Here is a 14,304-nt window from a genome sequence, read left to right as displayed (position 1 = left end):
TAACCCTGGGCTCATGATAAGAAGGAATTTAAAGGCCTCGAAGATACCTTGAATCAAGTGACGTGCGGTAGGGGTGAAGAGTCTACACGCCTTACAAAAAACATTGTTTTGTGATAGATGAATTGTTTCAACACTTTTTACACAGTTTATTTAACATGATTTTCGCAAAGGGGGACATGAGGGGGGCATCTACTCCACCATAAAGTAAAAATTTTTGATGGAAAATTTCCATTCACACTACATCATTGTTCTTTTTTTGTTTTACTTAATAGTTTAGTTTTCGTGAGTCATTTTGGTCTCTTTTTTTTTTGTTTTGTTTATATTCATGGTACAGAGAGACGGCACAGGAGTGTTGGTGAGATGGATATAATAAGGGTCCACTTACTTGGAAGAGCCTCATCTTTGCAATGATACATGCATTATCTTTAGAATATAGCGTAACTATGAGTCATAGGTTAACGATTCACAAGACGTTTCTGAAGGCAATTCTGCTATGTGTTTAATACAAGTATGTCTGTGCTACATACAGTATTTTCACAATGCCTTGCTCAAGCAAACAATTGACATCACATATCTTATTGATCCCAGTTTCCGTGTGGTATTTTGGCCTTAAATTTCCTTCAACTATGACATTGCAGTCTTCATTATCTAATATCAAATTGCCCCAATTCCATAGTCAGAATTGATTTACTGCATAATATTATTTAATAATTTCTCTCACGCAAGCATTTTGTTTACTTATAGGATAGTTATTACAAACGGATACACAATGATCAAAAATGAACTGTAATAATAACATTATTACTATTAATCATTCATAATTCCATATCATTTTTTAATTTAAAAAAAGGTACACAAATTAATAAAAGTTTTCCTCAAAATGAAATCAATGATTCTCATAACTGCGCTGCAAAAAAACTCATTCTTTTTTTAAAGTACTACTAATCCCTTCAAAAACACATTTTTCCACTTGTATCAAAAAAATGGTCATGTGACATTCAAACGCCTAGCTGATTGGTTGTTACATGACCCTTCACCACGTGATGTTATTATGAAGTCGACAAGTGGAAAAATGTTTCATTAAAAGTATTAACTGAACATTAAAAATGCTATTGTCATTTCATGATAAAAAACGCATGTTTTAACATTGATTGCAAATTTTCCTTCGATAATCATAATTGATAGCATTTTTCAACCACGATTTACTACAAAGCTTGCAACAGATATTTGCTTGTGGAAAACAAAAGTAATTAACGTAAAATCATCAAATAAAAACATTTTGTTTCTTATATCCTTTAATACGATTTTTTTCTGTCTGCAAAAAACAACAGTTGAGATAAACTACTTCTCTAGCATTGTTGTAGCCATTTTTTTAATAGTCTTCTGGTAGAAGTTGTAAACTTGACCTAAATTAGATACTACACTAAAGATGTACAACCAGGGAATAATAACTTAATTAGTGTTTGTCCGAACAAATAACTGACTAGGCAGTCATGTCCTTGCATGTTGTTTGCAGATAACAACTTTAGTCCACTTAAGTAGTTTACATACCAGCTGCAGTGTAAGATTTGATCACTTGCCATGAGTCATGTTCAAAAACTCTTCCCTCCCACCATGACTGTCCCTCACTCTCTTTTCTCTCCGCCTCATCTCTCCACCACCCTAGAAAAAAAAATACATGCATAAAACGGTTGATCTAGTGCAGGCCGTGCTCAAATACGGACGGCACCAAGGAATCTGCAGAACCACACGCCAGGTCTGAGTGCGTTCGCTGCCCCGCGGAGTGAGCTCTTAGGCCGACTTGCCCTCTTGTCTCACCCGCTTGATTCGCAGGACGAACGCCGGCGATCATGGGCTGGACTTGGCTGGTGCTTCACGCTGCTGTTGGCTCTCTTTTGCTTGTGCTGACTTCGGCTGACCACGGTAAATAAAAGTGAACTTGTTGTGCTATCTGTTGGCTTGTTGTTTTTGAGTGCGGAGCCATGTTTTCTTTCTGGAGGATCGGACACGTTTTCTACTTGCAAACGAAGCAACTTTAATAATACAATGTATTGCAATGTTCCCTCGCTACAACGCGGTACGGTTATTGCGACTCCACTCTAATGCGCCTTTTCATTTATGACCATAACCTTTTTCTACTGCCGTTTTACGTCGCTATTTTTCTTTTTATTTGCATCCTCCTTTTACACAAACCAGTCAAAAAATTGCAATTTTATTCTTTTTTTTTTTACCTCTACTGTTGGGCTGCACGATTATGGCCATAATAATAATCACAATTATTTCGGTCAAAATTGAAATCACGATTAGTCATCATGTTTAGTCAAACATGTCTATTTATTGCCCTTTTTTTGATTTTTGATTTTTTTTCAAACAAGCAGGATATAAACATGACTTCAAGGTGTGATGATTAATAATCATAATAATAATACTAAAATAATAAACTGATATAAATGAATAACTAAAGTAAATAATAATTCATGGCAAAAACGGGGCAACACAGCTAACTTAATTGCTGAGTGCAATTTTCATTTTTTTTAAAATAAATAAAACCTAACTAAAATAGGAGGGGGAAGCAAATTAAATAATACAAGAGATCAGTCTCTGCTTGGCGGACTTTGCTAAGGGGCAAAGTGGTTAGCACGTCAGTCTCACAGTTCAGAGCCAAAGTCAGAGTTCAAATTCAGCTTTTCCTGTGTGGAGTTTGCATGTTCTCCCCAAGCCCGCATGGGTTCTCTCTGGCTTCCTCACACACTCCAAAAACCTGCAGGGCAGGTGTATTGGACACTCTAAATTGTCCCTAGGTGTGATTGGGTATATGAAAAGTTGTTTGTCACTGTGTGCCCTGTGATTGGCTGGCAACCACCAGGGTATCCACTGCCTACTACTCGGAAACTACTTGGATACAGATAATGGCTGGATTTTGGTAACTGCAGGCATTTTTGTGAGCGTAACCCAGCGACAATTGATGCAAAACTGTATTACATCTTTGTAATGACTTTTTTTTAAAAAAATCCATGATATTGATTTCACATGAATTGAAATGATTTCTGTTTTCTTTTTTGTATTTAACCTACAGTATCAATATAACAAAGCAAATGTAATACATGAGCATGTGTAGCCAGTTGCTAAGTCTTTTTTAGCACCACAAAAATAAATTCAAGCACCCACACAATTTGAAAGACCTTTCAATTGTATTCAGTCTATTTCCCTTTTTTTCAAATAAAAAGAGAAGTGTTAAAGCCATGCTGTTTTTGATAAAAATGTGCCAACATTCTTTCTTCATTAAAGGGACCCAAGCTATCTTCCACATAGGGCAGGGCAATGTCACAGAATGTTTTATAAAAGGGTTAAATACTCCCTGGCTGTCTGACCCGTTCTCATATTTTGACGGGAAAACAAAACATTGGTGTTGCATAACCGTCTGACTTTCTGCTCATTCTGTCTCTCTCTTTGTGCTTCCAATTTTCCAGATGAGCGCAACATGGAGCAGCGCGAGGTCACCTTTGACCTTGGCGCAATCATGCAAGGTGAGTTACGTGGGTGTGTATTTTACATGCCAGTGTAGAATGTTTTCCATAGACAATTAGGGGATGCGTGGGACTTTGGCACTTATGCTTAAGACTATTTTGGGGCCTTTGGGTACAATTTATGATGGCACATTTATTGCAATTTTTTGCCCCCAGCATAAGTCGTAGTAGTTCTAGGATTTTTTTTTAGGTCACTAGTGTGCTGCTTTAGATCAAACATAGATTAGACCAGTGGTTCTCAACCTTTTTTCAGTGATGAACCCCCTGTGAAAAGAAATCATAAAATTAATTATTAATAAATATTTGTCCCCCAAAATATACCCAACATAAAGCATCAGACCTTTTTCTCAAAGAGAAATCATCATGAATAAATATTTTTACACAGAAAAATATTCAACTCAAATAGTCCTCTTTTGGGATCATAGTAATAAGTTCACAGTAATAAATCATTAACTTGACAAGTAATGAGAGTTGGGAAATGACAAGTTGGGTCAAACCAGAGTCTTTTTACATAAATGAAATTGAATAACCTACTGAACATACAATTTATTTTCTCAACTTATATTTTCCTTAAACAAGTAATTAATTCAATAATTATTTTTAAAGGATTTTTGCATGATTGTTTGTTTGTTCTATTTAATATCTCAAGTACTCCTTGAAGTTCCTTCAAGTACCTCCAGTGGTACTAGTACCCCCCCACTGGATTACACTAACTAACTAACTAACTAACTAACTAACTAACTAACTAACTAACTAACTAACTAACTAACTAACTAACTATTAATCATTTGCAGTTGGCATTACGGTAATAAAAATGTTGCCTTCCAGAGAGACAACTACCAGAATCATTTGTGATGCAGCAAGAGGCAGACCTGTCAGGTTTGCTTGATACAACAGGTACAGTTTTGTCTTTTCACCCCTTTTGTCACCTTAAATTGTCTGTGGTTCCCAGCACAAAGTGATCAGATAAAGTTTCATGAAGCACGTGTGATATTTTTTTACTCTGCTAAATGGCGGTCTTAGTTTAAAGATAAACACATGCAGTACCATAATTCTCAGAGTCCAAGTCGACTTCGCTTTGAAGTCGGTCCCCTCTTTTACTTCAATTTGGGTGAATTTTACAAAAACGCAATTCTAAGTCGACGCCTGACTTGACTGGTGACAAAGATCATGGCTGTCCAGTTATAACACATGGTGGGTGTTATTAAAACAACAAAATTGTGGTATTTTTTGACACATTTTTGCATCGTATAAAGAATGACATACTGTTGCGGTTATGACGGGGTGGGGCGGAAACAAGACAAGTGCGAGGCAATGTGCTCGTCGAAACTAATGTTGCAACAATAAAATGATTTGAAGTTTCAATGCTGAATATGAATATGTCGAAAATCCCTGAAGGTTATCATCACTATCTGTCACGCCAAATAACTCCTCCCATTTAAATCTTGGACGTCTTCTCCTTTCTTCTCATCATTTGTTCAAACATCCTCCTTACTCTTCCGCTGATAGTCATCTTCGGACCCCGTCCAATTTTTTTAAATGGAGGTCTCCAGACATGCTTTGCTGAAGTTTTTTGACCCAAATGACAATGGTGGCGAGATCAGAGCGTGGAAAGTTGCCTTACGTGGTGTTACTCACCCCCACCTGCTGACATCCATGTGTGCCACTGCTCTCGCATTTTTGTCTTGAACGGACAAGTCAAGCCGTTTTGTCCTTTTCATAATACATCGAAGTCCATCAAAAAAATCATCCGCGCAGCCTTGTTGTTGACAACAGAGGCAATTAAGCAACGCTTGACGAAATAGAATTTTTTACGATGTTCTGGGCAAACTTTAAACGAATGCATACTATATTGAATTTGAGGTTTATAGAATCATTTCAAGCTTTGTAAATGACATGAAATTACTTATTTCTCATTTGAAATAATGTTCTTTAAAAACAGATATGTGAAAAACATTGGTCTTTAGAGTTATGCGTTTATAGTTATGCTGGTTGAAAAGGAGGAGAAAAAAAACTCGTCTTGTACTCGGAGGAATACGGTATTCAATTTCCGCTGCATCTTTTAATTGATAGTGCCATCTATAGGAGTCCAAAACTATCACAAGTGCTTAATGAAGCTTCATTTGTCCATCACTTACAATATTTAAGCATTCTTTACTTGTTATATCGTTACATGCCATATTCTTTTTCATGAATAGAGTTTGACATGCCAAAAATATTGGACGCTCCAAGAGGAAGAGGTATTGTATACCAGTATATTAAATATCTTATGGATGAATAATACCGTATTTCTTTTCATGAATGCTTTATTTTTGCAGGTTCCAAACCAGCATCCTTTTCACCTAGAGGACGTAAGTGTAAATCTTCCTATTAACGGTATTGTTTACAACTCAAAGTTCCAACAGTCTGCTTTTCAGGATACTCGCCGACATCTGATCTGTTTGTATTTTTTTTAAAAAGGTACCATATGAAATAACAAAATAATTAGTTACCGCATCAAATTGTGGCCTTTGTAAAAAGGTAAAGTGTAAAGTTTTTGCATGCCTGACAGTCTTTAAAGAGAAAATAAAACAGTAAAACCCTCTCTGATTTTTTTTCATAAAATATTACGAGACAAATGTTGTAAAAAAAACATTTGTCTCATGAAATGTTTTATGATTCAATGGCATAAAAAGTCATATTACAAACAAATGTACATATGCATGTATGTTTTAATGTAAAAATAAATAAAAACATTATAAAGAGTTGAATTATGAATTTTACCATTTTACCTTTACCTTTAATGGCCACCGTATTCATTTGGCACACTAACTTTACAATTTTTTACATTTCAAAAATTCGCTTGGAAGTGAACTTAAATAAATAAAGTTATTAATGAACTGAGAACCTCATAATTCTTTTTTCTTCCCCCCAAGGTCGTCCAAGTGTTGCCTCCCGCTCCGAGATCCCCATGCTGGATTATCCCGTTCAGTTCCCGCTCGGGCGACCCACTTCCGTCAATCTCCAAGCCATATGTCTCCACGGAGACATTCGCCCTCGCTACCCCGACTCCTACTTCCCCTCCTCGGGGTTTGGCCAGCTGCGGAGGAGGGCGAGCGCCGTCAATAATGCCGAGTCGTGGTTGAGCGCGTGCTGCGCGGGCAACCAGACGTGGGGGACGGAAGCCACGCTTTGCTGCGCCACGCAAGCGGTGAGCTTTCACATCTGTCTTTTTTTATGATCCGCTTCAGCATATCCAAAACATTCTATTGCTATCGATATATCTTATTTCCACTGCTAACATCATGGGGAGTTGACATAAATGCAGATACTGGAAGGCTTTTAGCTGTGGAGTGTTACCTCGACTTCCTTGTAACCCGACATGTTTGTTTTGGTACAAATGCCAATCACGCTTTTACTGCACATTAAACTATAAAATCATTTAAAATTTGCGGTAGGACTCCATACTATAATTCATGCAAGGTACTGTGTTCACATGCCTTGGTGCTGCTATTATGTTTGTTTTGTAGTAACTAGTCTCATCTGTTTGTCATTGTTAATGAAAAGTAGGAAGCCTGCTGGAAATAAACAGATGGGCAATTTGAGTGGAGTTTAATTAGTTTAGTTTAATTATCTTTCCTCACTAAAGCAATGGAAACAACTTTAATATGTTCCAGCATCAATTTAAAAAAAAAGCACATCTGATGGTTTTAATAAGAAAAATAGGATTGTTCAGTATTGTATTATAGTTCTTAAAAACATCCAGTTATAAAGCCATGTCAAAATTTAAGCATCATAATTTACTACATGTGTGCATGCCTTGGCCACAAAGGGGACTACCGTACAATGAGACAAATATGTAACATAGAAATAAAGAAAGGATTAAATAAATGAAAAATAATATGAGTCGTGCTTTGCTGAGGATAAAGAATCTATTTCTATGAATACTGTTATATTGCCGTGCTGCATGTGTTGCGGAGTTCTTTTTATTCAAATTTAAGTTGTTTAAAGATTTAGAACTATATCATATTCATTTTGCTAGACCGTCTAGAGTAGGGGTGCACAATGCTTCGACCTTGATTGCCCGTCGAGGTAGTGTCGGTCAACTGCTTGACATTGTGCTGCATAGGGGTGGTAAGTCAGCCCAAAAAAAGCGTCAATCGAAAAAATCGGGAGCTGCTCTGTAAAGTTGACCATTGTCACTACCATGCTTCCAGGAAGAAATTCAAGATAAAAGCCAAGGCCATTCTTGTCTTACGTTACCTGGTAGAGTTTATTTTGAAACAATGACTGACCTTCTCGCAATGTTTGGCTGATTTCCTTTAATGGAGAAGATTTGGAGGCAGTGCATTCTCCCTGTGAAATTCATTGCACTTCTGCAATAGTACTCTTAGTTACTGCCCGGTAAATGTGTGTATCCAGCCTGGTCCATTTTACTCTTTGTTTAGTGATATCACTGCAAACTAGGAGCTATTATTTAGCCATTAATTTATTATATTTGTGCTGAGCTGTTTTAGCTGTCCACCATAAGTTATCATTTCACAGGCACCCCTTGTCTACAGCGGAGTATAGTGTTTGCCATGTTAGCATTGAGCTAGAGCAGAAGTGTCCAAATTTTTTGCCTTGAAATCTACTTTTCCAGCAGCCAAATTCCTCCAATCTTGTTTTATTAGATATGGGAATTAACAATAAAGGAAACATGCACGCCACTCGCAATCCAAATAAAAGTTCACAGAAGTGCTTTGGTGAAATTAATAGAACTATACTACTGCGCCTGAGTGTTTTTGTTTTTGTTTTGGGTATTTGCTTTTAGCGTGATGTCATGCGCGCAATGCATTTAGCATGCCTGACCTAGAGGAACTTGCTGAGGCAAAATTGGCTGGCCTGATTCAGTTTGCACGTTTCTGTTTTCTGTTTGGTTTAGAAGTAAACTTCAACTGGAGTGACAATAAACACTTAGAATTTTTTAGGAGGTGCTGATTGTTGCAAAATTCATTCCCAGCATCTAGGTCTAATTTTTTCAATTACAAGTCAACACGATTGGAAAAACTTTCAACTTGGGTCACTCGTAAATTGAGGCATCGCTGAACTTGGAATTTGGCCTTTTTTTTACAGCTAAATAAAGAGAAGCATACTTAACATTGTAGACTTGACGAAACTCGCATGTTTTCAATAAGTTTGACAGGCTTTGTGCCGATAAGCCTATTATCCACCACCCACGCAGACACAGCAAACAGGCCTCGGCATGCCTGTCATTGTGAAGCAGCCAGTGGGTAAACAATGTTCCTCTCACCACCGCTTTTGATGAAACACTTTTCCAAAATGCTTGGCTGCTTTCATTCTGGCGACATGTGACCTCTGCTACACGCACAATCCTGATTTTCAATTATGTGTTTTACACGACCTCTGCTGCCTAGTGGGAGCTGTCTGTGGAAAACTTCTGCGAGGAGGATTCATCTGTCAAGGATCGACTTTATCACTGCTGCAGGAAGGTCGGGCGCCAGAGACTCGACTGCTTCCATAACGACTCTCCCAATCCGCGCTACGAGCCAACCGTAGCTTTACCGGTGGTCCCGCTTGCCGCTACTGTCCAGTTCAGCTTCGACGTAAACACTTGTCACGGGTATAGAGCAAAGTTTTTTTTCATTATACTTGTTTTTTTGCTTTGTTTTGACATTTCTTTTTTTAATTTCGTTCATTTTAGTTCATTTTTAGAGCAAGATTCTTTATCGTGTTTTTTTTTAACTTTGTTTTCGTTGACTTTTAAGTTTTGTTTTTGTTTTAGGGCTATCAAAATCGAACCATCAATTTTGGAGAAAATTAAAATGTTATAAATTGTTAAAAAAAAATTCTTTTTTCCTGTGGCAGCTTAAATCTCTTCACATTTCAAGCAAAGAGTCACCTGCACAAAGACAGACTAAGGTTGACGTTTACTTAGATTTACTTAAAAATTTTGCTTAGTTCCTAATTGGAAAAGTAAACAAATTGTGCAGTCTACAAAGGAGAGAAAAACATCCAGCTTAGGGCAAACCTAAATCAACAAATGAGAAGGAAAATGACCATCAAAGAAGCCCATTACAACGATATTTGAAAACATTTTTGGATGATTTTACGTAAATTCCAAGCTTTTAATCAATTAAATACCTATTACAAGCCTCATAGAAAATGTTTGTCAAAAATGGGATTTATTGTGATGAATTATAGAAAGTTATGCAATTAATTACATCCAAAATTTCAATAGCTTGAAAGCACTCGTTTATTTCTGTGGCTTCTGGAAGAATCTGCACTTTGCAGGATTCGCATAGCAAGAGATTTTCAGTACTTTAGATTTAAATTAATAGTTTTGCAAAAATAAATATGGATTTCACCAAAAATGTGACTTACAAGGTTTATGCCCAACTCCATTGGTTTAGAGTTGACTATTTGTGGAGTGCAAGGTACAAAAGTCACTGTACTGTGCAGTACAATAAAGTATACTGGCAATTTCCTAATGACCGTTTGACCTTTGGCAGAGCAGTTTTACTGAAACAAATACAACAAATTAAATCATGACAGCTCATGAACCAATGATAAAAAAACAAAGACACTTATGCTATAATTGTTAGTTTTTTTTGTTTGTTTTTTTTAATTGTAAAGCATAATTTGTTAAGTCTCAATGGTCACATGGTCAAACAATGCCTTCAAAGAAATTCCGTTTGCAAGCATTTAGGAATGAACACATGGTCCAGTTTTGAATCCCTACATGTTTAGACGATCCATAGTCATTTTTAAGCTCTCTAGTGCTTTTTCATGCTTTTCATTAGATGCGTCGAGATCAATGGGCCAAATAGGGTCTAAATTGACACCAAGGGCTTAATTATGATTTTTCAAATTTTTCCTTTTTATTTAGTTTTTATTTTATTTTGATTTTTCATTAAACTAAAACATGTTTTTTCAATGTTTATTTTAGTTATTTCATTAATTCTCATCAACTATATTCTGTAGCAGCGAAAGAAAATCCAATTAACCCCAATTTAAATACGTGTAAATGAAACAGTTTGACACTACAAATTTTTTGACGAAAAATCAGCAGAAGTTATTGTTAACCCGAATTGAATGACTTTTAATTACAACACTACAAAGTCAGTGTAGTGCATAATAAGGTTTATTAAGATTAGACTTTACTGTAAAACTAGACCTCGCTATCTTTTACAAAGGAAGTCCATTTGGTAACGCTCTTGTATGTAGTTTATTTTCCTTGAGAGACAGCCATAAATACTCAATCTTATTAATTCTATCAAGGAAATTAGTTTAACGAACTGAAGAAGTCTGCACTTGTATTTACTTCGAATGTATCCACAGCAATCTAGTAAATATTTGATTATGACCTGTACTCAACAGGACATCAGTGACTCAGCCGGGCGTCAGCGAGAGCAAAGGAATGCAACATTCTGGTTCCCAGAAAAGTGAAATAAACTTCCCCCCCGGTCGACCCAACGCTCATAACGTGGAATCGCTGTGTCACAACCAGAAGCAGCGCCCCCTGTACAGCGTCAAGTGCCTGCCAAGCACCGGCTACGAGCTGTTGGCTCGTCAGGCCAAGATCATTAATCGTATGGAGAAGGGATATAAACAGTGCTGCAAGAAAAATCAGGACGTGCTCGTGTGTGCTGAGGAAAAGGTAGGGCATCAGACATCTACGTTTATTTCAAGTTCGTCTAGCTTAATCCGAACAAATGGTGCAAAATGCCATAGACGGGCTGGCAGAAATGATTTTTTATCAGTACCTGAGGTCATTTTTTCTTTTGAATCAGATCATTTTCTCTTTCGGTTTGTGTATTTCTTATCATAGTGATTGTTTCCTTGTCTTTCAGTGGCGCGACGCTCTCAGGAGATTTTGCTCTCGTAAGAAGGACGGCAAGGTTGACTACGAGTGTTGTTTGGGTACCACGGTCAACGACAGGCTTGACTGTTTCCAGGCCGCGTCTCCTGACCCACATTACAATAGCACGTTGTTCCAGGAAGATCTGTCCCCTAAAATCTGTCAGTCCCGCAAGATCATCAAGAAAGTGTAAGTTCATTTATACTACTTGTTTTTTTTTTAAATATCTACATGATGCATCATAAGTGGATTTCACGTGATCAAAATACATTTTCAGGTTGCCTAATGACTTCCATGCCAAAAACATTTTAAACGATTGCTGTGCCCGTTCACCAGAAGACCACATCGCTTGCTTTATCCCAAAGGTGAGTTGAATCATGATACGATGAATCAATAGCAAATGAAAATTCACTTTAAATGGAGACCATGCAAAACGTTCAACACAGTCAGAAGTAATAAAACACACTTTTGAAAAGCGCTGAACCCTTTAGTACCTGTTCTCACTTTCTTGATCACATAATTCTCCATATGAGTGGCAAAGCATGCTTTCTTCAAGCTCTTTGTCACACTCGGTTAAATTTATCAGTATAACTGACTCATAAAACAAAATAGGATTAATCAATGTATATTTAAACACCAAAAGGTTTACCCAAACCATAAAATTTATTCTAAGGTAATTTCTTCTAACAAAAGTCTATAACCTTTAGGGAAGTCTTTTAAAAATTGAATATCTAATCAATTTGTTGACTAATTGAGTATCGACCCACAGTACCATTTTTTTTATAGTCTACTGAGGTTGAATGTGGCTTGAAGTGAGTGGCTATAACTTCATTATTTTTTTAGACCTATGCATTTTTAAATGCTAAAAGAAATTGCCTATGCTTTAGCCCACTAGCGTTTAACATTTCAGGTCACACACCTTCATAATGTTAAATGTACAGTACGCATTTCATCATTTACTTGAACTCACTTGCTGACAATGCTTAAACAAGATTCCATGAGTAAACTTCAGAGTGGAGATACTTGTCTGCTACAATGAGATCAATAAATTCCTGTTCTTCTTCTTTTTGATAAGTACATTGGGCATGTTTTATGCATGACTGCCCCCTACTGGTTAAATTCTGAACACCTAAAACCAGCCACTACAGACTGTTTTATTGACAAGTTTTATTCTTGGAGATAACCTAGAATGAAAAGCCCACTCACTAGTAAATCAGTAAGTGTTTTTAAGCACACATAGCAACGGGTAATCGGCCACTGGCAGCAAGTGGAGGCAGTGCATCCATCCATTAGCTACCTCGTTGTCCGGTCTCAGGACAAAGCTTGAGCAGGGAAGCCCTGGCTCTCATCCGAGCTCTCATCCTATCTCTAAGGGAGAGCCCGGACACCCTGTGGAGGAAACCCATTTTCCTGATCTTCATCTTTGCGTTTTTTTTTTCCCCTGCCGTGGTAAACTTTATCCACTTTCCAAAAATGTAACATTATTTCATGACAATCTGCAAGAAATGTCCATGTAGAAAACATTGCTGCAAACATAGTTCTGGCGGCGCTTCAAGACTGTTATTTTTAGTCTACCTATTTTTAAAGTTGACTTACCCAACTTGGTCTACTTTTCCCCCCAGCCCTAGTTAATTTAATGTTAACATAGATGGGTTAATAAAATTAGCATTAGCATTTAGACCATTTTAAGCCAAAAGAACGCTGAGCACTTCTCAGGACATAACCTAGAATTCTCACAGGCATGTATTCTCTGCTTTTTGGGAGTGACTGTTTCTGGCTTTTAGTTGAGGACGTTATCTGCCTCTTTTTTCTAATAATTTCTGCTTTATCTCTTTCATTAAACCTCGCTTCATGTTATGGCACAATATAGTGCTATGGTGGAGCCATAGAACTCTAAATCTGAGCCTGCCTGTACACTGTTTAACCCCATAAAATATGATTGCTTGAAAATCTGATAGAAACGTGGCTAGAAGTACATACAGTATAGCAGGGAAACACTTTTTTTTTAATCAAAGAGTCTGATGAATAAATTACGATCCTCCATAATTTCAAACTAATTTTACTCTCACAAACTCATATATAGATTGAAGAAGCATCTGTTGGGATGTGTAAATCAAGGAAGGCGACCTCTCCTGTCGCCCGCCGCTGTTGCCACATGGCTGCTCAGGAACAGTCAAAGTGCGTCACTAACTTTGTTCTGGATGCCATCACCAAGGCGAGCAAGGTCTCCAACAAGAAAAAGAAGAAAAGATGCCCCCTTTAAAATTCCACGCCTGATGAATGACGCGCTTCCAACAGCTGTGACATGCCATCACTGAATACAACTTGTCTGGCACAAATGCCACTTTTTAGCATGTGGACCAAATTTGTGCCTCATCTACTGCCAGTATTATTTGTGTTGTTATCTCTAAAGATCATGAGAATAATCTTTATCCTGAGTGCCTTCCTAAGGAAACACATTTTTAATTTGTTTTATGCTTACTTTATAAACCAGATTGTTGTCTGTGTGTGTCACTGTACCACTATTCTTTAAAGGCTGCTTTATACAGTATATATATGGATTAATAAACATTTTGTTGTTTCTTTTGAAGTCACACGATCAACTTTCTTCTATTTGGATGGGTTTCTTGTCGAACTTACATCCAAAACAGTTTCAATAAAGATTTGTTTTGGTCTTAAATTGGCTTTTGTGTTCTGTGTTGAATTTGTTTTATGACTTTAGGTAAACAAGATTTGAACATGAGAAAAAAACACAATGGAGTACAAATTGTTGGTCATGACAATTAAAAATAGCGTCAGTATCGTTCGAAATGAAAACATTAATTCATGATATCAAATTGCACTTTCTGGTGAAAATGTGAAAAATAAAATAAAATCCTGTCTCAGACGACGATGTAGCCCATTGAGATTTTTTTTTACATCAATCCAGTGAACACA

At 37.0% G+C, this 14,304-nt stretch overlaps 1 protein-coding gene across 1 annotated transcript; it reads left to right on the top strand.

Annotated features, from left to right (window-relative positions):
- Nucleotides 1-1,650: 1,650 nt before the first annotated feature.
- On the top strand, nt 1,651-14,047 carry LOC148425308 (extracellular matrix protein 1-like). The gene is made up of 12 exons (XM_088409742.1): nt 1,651-1,756; nt 1,834-1,923; nt 3,471-3,527; nt 4,356-4,424; nt 5,726-5,767; nt 5,846-5,878; nt 6,443-6,717; nt 8,924-9,129; nt 10,887-11,166; nt 11,360-11,556; nt 11,645-11,732; nt 13,451-14,047. The coding sequence occupies exons 2-12, from the start codon at nt 1,851-1,853 to the stop codon at nt 13,628-13,630; spliced, it is 1,500 nt and encodes a 499-aa protein (XP_088265868.1). The 5' UTR covers nt 1,651-1,756; nt 1,834-1,850; the 3' UTR covers nt 13,631-14,047.
- The last annotated feature ends 257 nt before the right edge of the window (nt 14,048-14,304 follow it).

Source organism: Hippichthys cyanospilos, chromosome 3 (genome assembly GCF_059441005.1).
Source record: "Hippichthys cyanospilos isolate Australia breed blue-spotted pipefish chromosome 3, RoL_Hcya_1.0, whole genome shotgun sequence".
NCBI lineage: Eukaryota > Metazoa > Chordata > Actinopteri > Syngnathiformes > Syngnathidae > Hippichthys > Hippichthys cyanospilos.
This window is presented reverse-complemented; position numbering and strand designations above follow the sequence as displayed.

Excerpts from the sequence above, each read along its gene's own strand:
- LOC148425308 (XM_088409742.1), top strand. The coding sequence starts at position 1,851 with ATGGGCTGGACTTGGCTGGTGCTTCACGCTGCTGTTGGCTCTCTTTTG. Across the intron at positions 5,879-6,442 it reads ATCCTTTTCACCTAGAGGAC|GTCGTCCAAGTGTTGCCTCC; the intron begins GTAAGTGTAAAT and ends CTTCCCCCCAAG. Across the intron at positions 6,718-8,923 it reads TTTGCTGCGCCACGCAAGCG|TGGGAGCTGTCTGTGGAAAA; the intron begins GTGAGCTTTCAC and ends TCTGCTGCCTAG.